Source organism: Lycorma delicatula, chromosome 12 (genome assembly GCF_047948215.1).
Source record: "Lycorma delicatula isolate Av1 chromosome 12, ASM4794821v1, whole genome shotgun sequence".
Classification (NCBI taxonomy): domain Eukaryota; kingdom Metazoa; phylum Arthropoda; class Insecta; order Hemiptera; family Fulgoridae; genus Lycorma; species Lycorma delicatula.
This window is the reverse complement of record NC_134466.1, coordinates 9,798,425-9,812,807: the sequence shown is the minus strand read 5'-3', so window position 1 is coordinate 9,812,807 and position 14,383 is coordinate 9,798,425. Positions and strand designations below refer to the sequence as shown.

The window sequence follows — 14,383 nt, the reverse complement described above, 5'->3', positions numbered from 1 at the left end:
TGTGACTGGTTATTTGTCTTCACATAGTTACACATAAATTCCAAGAGATGTTCTTTCAATCATTTTGAGATAGGAATCCCTGATACAACATGATTGGAAACCATTTTACTTCAGTTATCAGGTGAGTTCAATGACCATGCGTATGTAACAAGATGTGTGAATTATTTTTTTCATGTTTTTCGCTCATTTTAACTAATTTGTTTACAAACTGTTCCTTCCAATACTTCATTTTCTGCTTGCTTTGTTGGAATTCAAACAAAATTTTCAAGACAAAACTTCAGAAGGAAATGAATAAAAATATTTATATTATTATTATTACAATAAAATCATATTATACTATTCCCTGCCTAGGTGCACTACTTCTTCAAAATTGCTAATTTTATATTACCATCAACATTATTACTGTTAACTATTATTATTCAGTGTCTTTTACATGAAAAGAACTCATTGTAAAACATAACCAAAATCATCACCTATAGTTTGCAAATTCTTGGGCGCTCGGTGAGATAGGTTTATCTTGCAAGATAATTAAACTGTGTTCCTTAACTAGATTGGTAGCAGAATTCAGCAAAAATACAATATATATATTGTTTTTATACATGAATGCATGTTTTAAGTTAATGTAATAGTTTCTGTATGAATTTTTTTTTGAAAATGTCTTATGCCTACAGCCATAAAACATCGCTGCCTGCAAAGGGTTAAATAAATCCCTGTAGAAAAACTACATTGTTAAAGATATAGCTGGTGTAAAATATAATTTATATGAAATGCTTAAAACACTGTAAAACTAAAAGCATTAAGTCTGAAGGAAGCAAAATGCTTTGTGCAAAAAGAGGGATGCAAATGTGTTAAAATAATTTATTATTTTTATTTTTTATTAACGGGATCATTATACCAGGCAGTTGTAAATCAGAGTTCTTCTTTTACAACCTTTTTCCAATTTATTTCACAGCTTCCAAGACTTATGCTTGGACAGAAAGGACTCCTTGAAAAAGTAGAAAGAATTGGTCCTAGATAATTTTGTTTTATATAATTTATCGCAATTATATAAAACAAAAAAAAATTTGCTTATTTTGCGTTTAGGAAAATACAAAAGAAACTGATTGCCCCCAGAAGAGATCTTAGTGGGATTGGTTACCATTATTTTTATAAATCCTTCAAGAGTTGCCAGTCTACCTTGAATTTATTCACATAAAAGTCTTGAATTTTATCTTATCGAGAATCTAAAGATGTATGCAAGAGTTTACTGTATAAACAATTTCTATTTTAAGTAGATAAATACAGAATTCTCCAAAAATACTGGTAAAAAGAGTATTGTGTTACAGTTTCATGACCTGTTCCAATATAGTGTTATGTACGTACAAGTATGTGAATGAAACTTATTTTTTTACTGCTGGATCATACCATACGACCTCCTAGTCGAAAATTAAAAAAAAATTTGTTTGCTTCACTCAGTGTGTATTACCTTTTAAAGGTATATTTGTGAATTAAAGATGTAAAGGCCAACATTACATTTAACATTATTAAAACTTAATAAGATTAGAATTCATCTTATTGTTTGTTTCCAGTAGGATTATGTAAAGTTGTTGTTTTAAATATTATCACTTCATGAACAAGCGATAATCGCTTTGGTACAAAAAAATAGACAAAAACTTACTTCTTAGATGATGGGTATATTGTGCAGTCGGCAGACTTTTACATCATTATTTTTCACAGTGTGTTATCTATAGTTTGATGGACTTTTAACTTTTTTGTCTTGTATTATTTCACCTGTTTACATGTCGGTGTTAATAGAAACAGGTCTGTGATTGATTTCAAAATGACTTTCTTTTCAAGCTGATGAATCAAATAACTAATTGTTCATTACTTTATGGGATTAGAATCTCAGATGGCTATTTAAATAACCATTGCGTCAGTAAAGTTTCTTCCACTGTTGTTTAGTTAAATTGCATATCGTATGGACCCTTTCAAACATACAGCTGTTGCTGACAAAAAAATTAAAACTGTAAAAATTTGACTTAATGTCTTAATTTTCAGCGTATTTAATCAAGCAATTTTTAAACAGTTGCATGTTACAAGGTATTTCATCATCCTTATTATTTCGTATCTGTGGCTTATTATAATTATATATTATGATCATAAAAGATATATGTAGAAAATTGGGTGGCAACATACAAAAAGCATTTTTTATGTTACACCATTGTATAATGAAATAAACTTATACTTTGTTTCTGGGTGAAAGGTAGAGTTGCTTTTTTTGTGGGATCAGCCAGATACAGATTTTGTCAAAACTTTTTTTTAAGAATATATGTATATATGTATATATATATGTTTATGTTGAAGTTGTTTTATTTATGTTTACAATGTCTGCATGATACTCTGAAGCTCTTTGCAGACATTTAAAAATAGGTTTGAATTTGAGATATGTTTGGTATTCTGTTGTATGACCTCATCAAGAAATATTAAAAGTTTATTTTAACTGCTTAGTTGGGAAAACTGAGAATTTTGTTTTGCATCTTCATTATCTTGATCAGTTGGATGCTATTCTCCATTTACTTCTGTATTAGTCTTTTAACCTCGTATTTTTATACCACATTTTAACCCTCGATTATCTGTTTCATTATATTCTAACAGTCGGTCAGTCTACTATTTTAGTACCTCTCTACTTTTCAAAATCCTTGCTTTTGTAAAATATTTTAAAGTCTTGCGCTCTTTTCCTTTCTGTGTTTTCATAAAATACTCTACTCATATTTGTTAGAGAATTAATTTCTGATTCTTAGATTTACATATGATATCTACAGATAGTTTTCTGCATGAAGGTGGCTCTCATGCTTGTGCTCATTCTATTTTGAGGTCTTCATTACTTCATCCGAACTTAGTTATTTTACTATTGATTGAGGAAACCTTTTCTTCTGGTTCTGGTATATGTTACCATATCTTAATATTGAATTTCTAATTAGGCTTTTTTCTCTTAAATTCCAGTATCATTTCATTTATTTCAGGTTGAAGTTTCCCACTGATAAATCCATATAGCATTGGTTGTTTTTGTAATTCATTTTTGGTCTTTGCTTAATAAAGAAGAATGCCATCAAGGTACTTTAATATCTTTATTTTTTCCTTCTAATGGTTTTAATCAAATTTTTCCTTCGATTCCCATATCGCTTTTGTTAAGTACAAGTCGATAAGGTACTGGAACATACTCATTTATGAATTGAATGAACCTCGTCTTCATTTTCTATTCTTTTGAGCTCCTCGATTTTCGCACAGTAAAAAATAACTCTTCTCTCTGTAATTAAGCCCGAATTCGCTTAAATTTATTAAGTTGAAAATTGAAGTATGATATGAACAGTTAATGTAAAAATATTAAAAAAAAATTGTTTAGGCAGTTATCAATCGCTTGTGTATAATTGTATTCAAAATTTAGCAATGAACAGAAAGAAATCAAAAATATCTTCAACCTATCATCATATGCCAGATGACTTAGAAACAATACTGAAGTGCCATGTATTGGAGGCCGTTAATGTTTTTATTAAAACTTAATTGTGTTACGTTTACCGCCGGTATGAGTTTGTTTTTAAAAGCCGTTATTCTTATATAGAAATATCGTTGTGAAATTTGCGCATCGGTTCGCTTAAAATTATATTTTTTGCTAATCTATAAGAAAAAAGTAACCAAGCGGTGGAAATATTATTTTAAGCGCAAGTGTGTGTATGCATCCCATATAGAAGGATTAAACAGTTTAACTTAATACACTTATATTATATTTAATAAGTTTACCCATTAAATAATGCTTAGGATGGAATTCACACGTTTAATTGCAATGTTTTGCTATTTAAAAAGAAAAATAGTTAGCTCTGAATGTAAATTATAGTAAGCGACTTTGTTTCGTAATAAGGTCATCGACCTCTTCGTATCTGCTTACCGGCATTGACCGTTGTAGTTCTCTCTTTTCACGACAGATGCCGCGACCGTGCTCTTTTTATATTACTGTAGCATAACGTACTGCTTAATTTTTTATACTGTATTTATATAATTAAGTAAATTTATTTTTTATTTATCTGAATATTATTTATTACTTTTTTTTATAAAATTAATTGTAATTTTCTTACACTTTATTATTATTGTTTTTTTATTCCGAATTTTTACCTCTCCATCTGTTAAAAACCGGCATATATCGCTAACAAACGAACTTCATAAATTTTTTTTTTTACAAAATGCGTACCGAGCGGGGTTGTAATGCAAAATTTCATAATGAATGTGAGCACACTAAGATGTTACTACTCTCTCGTACGTGTACATCCCAGAGGTACAAGAATCGCTTTCTTATCAAGTACTACTTAGTGTTCTCTACAGCTCGGCGTGTCGATCGGGTGCAACACGGAAGACTAAAACGAAAAACCACCTAACTCATCACTTTTGTTCGTAATCCCGATAGCAGCGGCTATTATTTTTCAAATTGGTGGAACAGGTAACTCTTGTCGAGCAGCCTACCGTAAATAATACGTTACAGAGATCGAATATCTAATTAATGCGTTTTTAAGAGGCTTTTGTTATACTGTAACCGGTAAAAGTCTTGCTATAAAATTTTTTTGCGGGTTTCTGAGAGATTTAACAAAAATTTAAACTCGTATTCGACAGTACTCTACAGTACTCTGATATATTTTTTTAGGTGATCTTTCCTTCAAAAATACGTGTGGAATTTTATCTCATTAGTCGGTCGGAATGTCAAGGCTAGAAATACACACTCGCACGCACGCAGTACATATGTATTGTAATTTTGTTTGCCTATATACAAATAACATTACTCCTAACTGGTATAATTCGTTTAAAATATTAAAGAAAAAAAACGATAATTATGTTTTATAAAAAACTTTCTTATACTATTTTTATTATGAAAGATTAAGGCTGTAAAAGAAATAAATGTGTTTCTTCGTTTATTTATTTTATAGAACGAGAAAATGTTTCTTCGTGCACTTAAGTTTGTTTGCTTCTTTTTCTTCTATGTACGTACAGGTTTAGTTAAACGTAATGGAAATAGGTAGAAATGTTTAATCGTTAATTTAGTTTATATGTTTTGCAATGTTTGGAGAAATCTGTAAAATACCTGTGATTCTTTTAATTTGTGTAGTTTTTTTTTACAGTCGCTATGAGAACTAGAGGTATTTTATTAAAATTGGCTGTAATCATACCTTTATTTCTGTTGAATCGTCAGAGAATGTTTCGATGGTAGTCGAGTTTAAATAGTGGTTTTCCTCAGTAGTAATATTTTATCGCCAATTTTTTTAATACTAAACATAATCCGGTCTATCTAGTCGTATCGTAACATAATTGGAATTATGCGTGTCCTTCGATACTATTTTTCATTTAACAGTTAATGCAAAAAATAAATAAATTCTTAAGGAGATAAATTTTGATAATCTGTGCTTCTTTTGGGTTGGCGGGGGTTGCTGTTTCACATTAATTAATAATAAATTCACTTTTAAATTTTGACGTGTCACTTTACAACTGGTAATTCGACATGAAAAGCGCACTTTGAAAAATGTTCATATTTTTAACCGGGAACACAAGCGTCTTAAAACCTTTTTTCATGAAAAAACGAATTATTGAAAACCGTTGATTTTTAAGCGGTAAATTAAAATTAAAGAAATGTATTAGGACAGTTACTTTTATACGGATTTGATTACTAGATAGTAGATACCGGTGTGCTTTGGTGGTTGGGTTTCAATTAACCATACATCTCAGAAATGATCTGAACTGAGATTTGATGATCTGAGACTGTACAAGATTACACTTTTTTAAACTCGTACATTTCATCTTCTGAAGTAATACCTGAACGGTAATTCCCGGAGGCTAAACAGGAAAATATTTAAGTATTACAGAAATAGATTTTTTCATTCGATTTAATTATTCGCTATTTAATAAAATCTTTATCCTTTCTAAAAAAAATTATTTATCAACGCTAAAAGTATAAGGGTGGAGTAGCGAAACGGTGATTCATGCGAAAGCATCGAAGATTCTACTAGAGTCATACTACCCAGAAAGGTTATATATCTCGAAACAGTTTTATTTTCTTTATATCATTAAAAATAAATATTTAAAAACGAATTCCTGCTTTCCCACCCCCAATAAAAGAAATACAATACAAAGTTTATAGTAACCCTGAAGGACCCGGCCGGTTAAGGTTGCTATAACCGATACAATTTTAACAATAAAAAAAATACTCTATTACAGTGGCGAACAAATTAATTCGAACACAGTATTTTTAACAGAAAATTTTATTTAAAAAAAAAATTTGCTCAAGTTTAATAGTTTGTGTCCTTTGTTTTTGATTATCTCATTAATCCTGTTTGGTACTGATTCCACTTGTGCTTCATCTCGAAAGCAAATCTGTATCACTGTACTAATTAGGTCACTTTTTGTGCTATTATTCATGTTCCCAAGTCTTCATTTTAGTACGGCTCGTGAATTTTCAATGGGATTTAGGTCGGGGGGAGTTCCCTGGCCACGAGAGCACTCGAATGGTTTTTGAAAAACTCTCGCTTTCTTTGACGTGTGACACGGTGCAAAATCCTGTTGGAAAACGAGTTCCGGGTTCTTCTGCATAAGCGGGACTATTTTTCTTCGGTATGTTAATGTATCGGTCCGATTTCATCATCCTGTTCAAGGGAATAAGCGCTTTTGGCCCTTCATTCGTAAAACATTCCAAAACATCTTTTTGGTTGGGTTTTTGGGAGCTTGTTCTAGGTTTTCTGACGTAATAGTCTTCTACGAATGTAGGTTAGTCTTTCCCCTTGGACAAAGAAACGAGTCTAGTCTGAAAAAATAACTTTTTTCCACAACTCGGTAGTTTATTCTTTATGCTCGTTTGCCTATTGAAGTCTATTTGTCTTCATAAACTGTGTCGGTAACCGCTTTTTTTAGGTTTCCGTGCAATCCTTCCCGCTGCCAACAATCTTCTACGAACTGTCATATCAGAAATATTGGTCCCACTGGCTCGCAAGTCCCTATTAAGGTCAACAGCTGGCAATTGTGGGTTAATTTTGTTTTTTATTTTTATTAATCGATCCTGTGTAGGTGTGGTTTTTTTTCTCCGTTCATATTTTTATTATTTCTTTGGAGAGACGGAACCCGTTAACCTAAACCATTTCACGATTTCATTTACAATACCTCCTAACCCCACACTACATTCGATGGCAATCTGTCTTTGAGTCATTTGTGTGTGTTGGAACAGAGCAAGTAATTTTGACCGCTTTCATGGGGTTATTTTTTATCCATTATATTAACTAGAAACGAATAACAAACTTATAACAGAAACTCACGAAGTCACCGAAAACTAATCGACAATGAATTATAAAAGCACAAAAACCGCTAATTCTGTTTGCATATGAACGGACAACATTACCCGAAGCACCAACCAGCAAGCGGTCTGGCACAGAAATTTGAAAATTCCCTTCAACGGAACAAAAATTCCCTTTGTTCGGATTAATACTGTAGGTAAGGCACAGAAATAGCAACCTTTATTGGCGAACTGGTATTCGACAAGATTTCGTAATTATCTTCTTAACAATAATTACAGTATACGTATACATTGTATTTTATAATTCTAAACACTAAAACAATACATTTAAGAAACAGTTATAAAAATCAAAACAACATCCTGCTGAACTTTTTATAAAAAAATACGGAAACGTAAAAGTTTTAACGCATTTCATTCGTTATTTAAAGCACTCGAACTAAAAAATTAATTAAAAATAAAGCACGTAATGTAAAAAATAGTCCGTAATTTTTGTCTGTTTCTTACACTTAAGAGTTGTAGTACTGTTTCTGAATTGTATTATCCGAGTTCAAAATTGTTAACTTTGATCCTTCCGAAGCGATATTTGTGACATTTAGAAAACTACAAATAGTTTTCATAGCTTCACACACTTCAAGGAGAGACGGGTTTACTTCATCAACGTCATCATCGTCATCCTCACTATTAAGATTGTCCTCTTGTCTTTCCACAATCGAAGCTCCTGTAATTTCATCATTTGGCATTTCGCAAATCTCTATGCGTTATCAATTTGTTCATAATCATTCACTAATTCTTGTTGTATTGCAACGTTCTCCAAATTTTTTCCCTCATTCGTGTAGCCATTTCACATAGTTTACTACTTCTAATGGTGTAATTTTAGCGTGTCTGAAGTATTTTGCAATTGTCGAAGACGAGACTTAATTCTGTGCCCGATTGATCATTACTACTGCATCCAGCACATGAACTTCTTTTTGGACATTTTCCTCAGTATATCATTCCCAATGTTAGACGTTTCCGGTAGCCGAATTTTAGTGCCTTGATCTAACGAATGCAGAATAGAAGTTCTTGTCTCCGGTATAAAAATTATCCTTATTCAAGATAAATCGCCTACGTTTGGGTGTGCTGGGCAATTATCAGTCGGTATTAGAATTTTGATTTTCTTTGCTTTTTTAATTCTTGGTCTCGTTTTTGTAACCACTTAGTAAAAATCCAGGCATTTTTGTTGCTTTCATAAACAACTGGTAAAGTTGTAATATTTATAAAAAATCGCGGTGTAGCGCTCCTACTAGCAATTAAAAGCTTCTTTTTGTTGCTGCAAGTCATATTAGATGCCATTAACACAGTTATTAGAACTTTTGACAATTTTCCCCTTGCACATGGTCATCCTTAAATCTTAATGTTTTATCTGGTGTTATTTAAAAAAAAACCCCAGTCTCGTTTCACGGGCATTAAATATTTGTTCATCTGAATAGTCTTCACGTAACTTTGGCCGCACGTTCTCTAGTTTTCGGATATAACTGCAGGAGCGCTACCAGATTCACCACTAATTTTCTCGTTTGTGATGTCCTGCTGCCGGAAACGCGTTGTATCCGTGGTGATGTAATTATTTGTTGTTGTTGAAACTGTCCGGCAAAAAAATTTGCTTTTTCAAGTAATATAGGCCCATTTATCGGAATGATTTTGGTCCGTTGTAAGGTGAACCGTTTGACCAGATTTTTTTCTACGTCTTGGTTTTGATTAATCCGAAGTCTCTTCGGTTGGACGTTGTTTGTCTCGAAACTTTTTCGGATCTTTTTAAGATTTCTCGAAATTGCGGATATAGTAGAGAGAGAAACGCTTAATTAATTTGGCGATCTCCCCGTTTGTTTCTCTGCCTTCTTACCGGCAAATAATATAGGCTTCTTCCATCGGTGTGAAATTACTCCATATCTCCATTACTTTAGCACGCTAAAGATTACTATTAAAACTCTTACTTTTAAACCTTAAATCTAATCGACAGTAAACACACTCAAAGCAATGTACACGCCACGCTCCAATACATGCAACTAATCTTAACTGAAAAACACAATGCTTAGTAGGCTGGCTGACAGAGGAAAAGAATTTGATAAACATTATTTTGTTTAAACATGGTGGTTAGAATGGCCTAACAATCTTATAGATAACAACGGAGCTTATTATTCATGTTGCTCGTATAATTATTTTATAACGATTCATCATCTTTCAGTCACTATAACCGACATATTCTTCAAGTTAGCGAAATAAATATGATTACTGTGAACGACATGTTGCTCTAAACTACGTTAGTGTTGACGATATTATTTGGCATTATACATATAGCGGGCCGAACGTTAGCTAGTTATGCGGTTACTATAACCGTTATGTTGTTTTATCCGATGTTACTGTATGCGATTTCTACTGTACAAGTCCCGTCTCGAAACTAATGTCATACGTTTTATTGTGAAGCGACTGTACGTTGCAGCGCTCGTATCATCCGCCGATATCGATTCTGGTGTAAGTCAACGGTCGAGCGAATGCTTGCTCAGTTGGCTCTCTCCGAGCTGTCGGAGATGAAGGACGGAAGATTTCGTAAACCTCTGTTTCGTCTCTTGTACGAGCCGCGATGCAGCGCTGACCGGAACAAAGATAAGCGATAATGTTTTGCGTGAAATTCGGCAACTCTGTAGCGGAAACTTTTCCAACGGTTCAACAGGCCTTCGGTGATGCGTATTTATCACAAAGGCGAGTGTACAGATGGCACAAAGCGTTTTTGGAGGGCCGTGAAAAGATCGACGACGAAACCCGCGCCCGACGCTTGTCAAGCTCCTCAAAAGACGAAAATGTGACTCGCGTGAAAGCACTTTTGCAAACAGACCGTCGAATGACGATGGCCGACATGTTAAGTATTCCAAAAATTATCGTCCACAAGATTGTGACCAAGTATTTGCACGCGAGAAAAGCGTGCGCGAAGCTTTCCCAAGAATTTTAACCGGCGACCAGAAATCTCGCCGAGTGGAAATTTATAAAGACGTTTTGGAAATGCGTGAAAAAGATCCTCACTTTTTGGATAATGTAATCGCGGGTAATGAAACGTGGATATTCCAGTACGATCCCGAAACGAAGAGACAAAATGCCGACTGGCACACCTCGGCGTTCCTTCGCCCCAAGAAGGTTCGAACGAGCAAATCAAAGATCAAGTCCTCTCTTTGTGTTTTTTGAACAATATTTTGAAGAATTTTAATGGACAGGTATTAATATGTAAATAAGTGTTTTTTCTTTTCATACTAGTAGACTTGGTGACACTTTACGGAACAGACCTTGTGTGTGTGTGTGTGTGTGTTTTTTCTCTGTGTTTCCAATTTTGTATAAAATTGTAGAGAATTCTCTAAGTTTTAAACGAAGTATTATAATTTTTTTTTCAAGTACCCAATTTCTAAAAAGTGTGCAAAAAATTGTATTTCCCCCTTTTCCCCTATCATCCGTCTCTAAACAATTATATCTCCTAAATTCTGCATAAATTAATAAGCGAGTAAATAGAACACGTCAAGAAAAGTCAACAACCCGTTGATATTTCTTTTACTTGATTCTGATTTAAAAAAATATATATTAATAAATTTCACGGTAACAGCGGCTGAGTGTTACTTAATTTTTTTCTCGCTCGCACTTAATTTTTTCTACCTGTAATTTTTGTTTTCTTTCTTCATGCTTTATAGACTTCAACTTTTTTTCCCGTTCCTTCGTATTTGAAAAGGATCGTCATTTCTACCCCGTGATGTATCGGTCTTTCTTCGTGGATGATATTAAGTATGTTCTCGAATTAAAACTTGCCAGTAGATTTATAACCGCCGAATATTTTACCGTTCTGAAATCAAAACCCTTCTGTCCGGTAAAGTATCTTCGGAAGCGGCCGTAAACAATTTTTTTAGGAGGCCTCACCGAATACAGTATTTAAACGCTCGATCGGTGCTGTTATATATTTTTATGAGATCCAGAAACTTTACTGCGAGCTAACACTCGGTCGGAATCGTTTTCAACTGTTCGGACACTTAATAAATGCGTTCGGGTTTATTAAATAATTTAGCTGTATTTTTATTGGATATTTCTAATAACATTAAAAAAGGAAATGCGTGTTTATATCTAGCGCATTATAAAATTCCATAAAATGAAAATAATATTTGTTATGTGGAATTTTTAATATTAACATAAGAAAAGTAATTTTGCAATCTCTTTCTTATTATCACTTAGATTAGTTCGTGGTGTGGAGCGATTTCGGTAAATTTTTTTGTGTAACGAGTAATTCTTTTCAGTAAGAAATCAATATCGACGTCTTTTGTTATAAATCCAATACTTTTTTCTAGTTCAACGCACGTCATCAATTGCCCTTCTTGACAAACCCAGGAAAATCTTCAGATGAATTACAGCAATAGTTCGATACAAGTAGTTGCAAAGCATAGGGAAAAATATTAAGTTTTTTTACGGGAAGAACTCATATTTCATTTTCCTAAATTTCTAAAACTTTTATACAGTTAAGGGCTAGAAATATATTCGGAGATTTAGTTATTCGATGCAGTTAAATACATTGAGTTTTTTTTTGTTGTTCAAATTGTATCGCCGTTTTTGAGAACCTCAGCTTTGAAATCGGGGGATTATAAATAATAGTTAAAGACTCTTAGAACAATTATATTCTAGCTTTTAAGTGAAACAAATGTTTTACACGATCCAATGACGTCAGCGTTTCAAAATATTAAAATCGTGTTTTGTATTGTATAAATATTAGTTAACTTCAATAGGAAATTTTTGAATAATGAACTATCGCGGGATAGAAAAATAATTTTTTATTATTATTGCGATCGCTTGTTACCGAGTGTAACAGCCGGCGCGATCTAGTGACGTTATGGTGAATTAACTGAAATATGTCGCAGGTATGCTACTCTAGTGCGATCGAGTTAAGGATGCGCGATGCCGTTCAAAATAGATTTGAATTGTTCTATATATAAAATTGAATGACTCATAAGCTGTACACATGTGTGTTCAGACCTTCTCACCGTTTCGGTGTTAACTTTATACATACGTATATTAATATTGTGTTAGAATTTTCGTATACGCGCAGAAGTCCGCGCATCCACGTTAGTTCTGAGAGAACGTTTTAATCATCGATTTATTTATATTGCGTTTTCTGTGTATTTTTTTTTATACACACATATGTACACACCTATAAAAAAGCCGCAATGAAATTGCATAACGCCAGTCAAGTTATGCAATTCATTTTTGAAAAAAAAAAAGACTCGAAATTCATGTAAGGATTTTCCCAAGTCTGTTATTATTATTCAAAATTATTTCGTCCGCGTGCAATTCAGATTTTCCGATAGTATGAGCCTGTTGCATTGGTATTTATTTCAAGTAACCTAGATGCTGTTGCCCTTTTATGTTCGCTATATTTTCCCCGTTTGATTTTATTTGAACTTATGAGGATTGAGCTCGGCATTATTCAGTGTCCAGATCCAAATAATTTTAATATTTGTGTTTCGTTATTTTTGTATTTAGATTTTAAAAAACTTTTGAGCCGCTGTCGAGAAAACCCGTTTGTTGTTATTATTTATTTCTTCTGTAAGATTATTTGTTAAAACGTGTTTGGTCTGTGTTGTCGTTGAAAAAAAAATAAATTCGCATTTATCACTTTTTTGTGCATTGTTTAGAACGAATCTTTTATCACAGATCCAATATTTATTTTCTATCTCAAACCATGTCATTAATTGCTAATGGCTTGACAAATCGGGGAAAATCCGTAGATGAATTACAGTAATAGTCGGCCGATACGAGTAGGTATCGAGCAGACGGCACAATTGATTGATATATCAACAAAAGTCATTCTGTATTCATTTGCTGTACTTTTAATTATTGTAATTGTTTGGAAAAGAATAAATCAAAACGGTAATCCTACCGTTCAACTTTCATTAAGTACTTCACAAGTATAAAAATCGTTTTTTTTTTTATTTTATTTAAACGTGTATCATAGAATTAGAAATTAATATTTTTACATAAAAATCTGAAAAAATAATTCATAATTTTGGTTGTTGTTATCATGGCCGGCTTTTAAATTATATTTACATCTTTTAATTAATACATTTAAGACAAGATGCTCAATAAAATAAACCTTTTAAATTTCCAAAATTTCGACTTTATTGAAAATTTAACTAAAATATATATTCGCTATAATTGATTCTAAAATAAATTAACATAAATGTGGTTTCTTTTTTTTTTTAAATAATAATTTTGGGGCTCCAATTCTCAAAGGGAATGATACGGGTAAAATTAATTTAAGAAAATAATCCCGTAAGTAGTGAAAATAAATTAAAAATAAAAAAAAAACTTTTTAAAATTGTTTAAAAAATAAAGATGCTAGCAACAATCTAAACAAAGAAAGAAATATTAAAAAAAAGAGGGATATCAAAAAATTATTTTTTTCACATTTTAAATGCATTGTGTAACTTGCGACATAGATTTAAATATAATGTAGATTAAAAATAAGATTTTAATTAAAATAATATTTTTTGTTACCGCAGACCATTTGAGTAGAATGGGTGAAAACATTTTATCGTGGGTTGAAGGTCTATCTATCCATGTAGATAAAATATCGACATAAAATCCTCTCATAACTCTTCTTTTTTTTTTTTTTAACCAAGATTTAGTTAAATAAAAATATTAAGCGGCCATTTTTTTGATAAGAGAGTGAATGGTAAATAACGATTATTTGATAATTATATCTTGATAAAAAGAAACCACTTCACTTTTATAAGAGAAATCTTTTGCTAAAGTGCTTCTTCAAACATTTGAAATTTTTATTTCGGTTAAAACCCCCCCGTCCGTTTTCACAAATTTGCAAAATTTTAACGCATTCTTTCCCCCCGAAGTTCAGAGTTAAAGTTCCCCCGGGGTTCAGAGTTAAAAGATCAGCCCACAGGGTTGGTCTACTGGTGAACTCGTCTTCCCAAATCAGCTGATTTGAAAGTCCAGCGTTCAAGTCCTAGTAAAGTCGGTTACTTTTATACGGATTTGAATTCAGATCGTGGATACCGGTGTTCTTTGGGGTTG

General features: G+C 32.4%; 1 protein-coding gene across 1 annotated transcript in view; it reads left to right on the top strand.

Moving 5' to 3' along the window:
• LOC142333351 (uncharacterized) overlaps positions 1–14,383 on the top strand; it is a 283,990-nt gene that overhangs the window by 245,284 nt on the left and 24,323 nt on the right. Inside the window, exons 11-12 of the mRNA XM_075380374.1 lie at positions 2,781–2,921; positions 5,142–5,226. Of these exons, the coding sequence (XP_075236489.1) occupies positions 2,781–2,921; positions 5,142–5,226 (226 nt within the window). The remainder of the gene's footprint in view (positions 1–2,780; positions 2,922–5,141; positions 5,227–14,383) is intronic.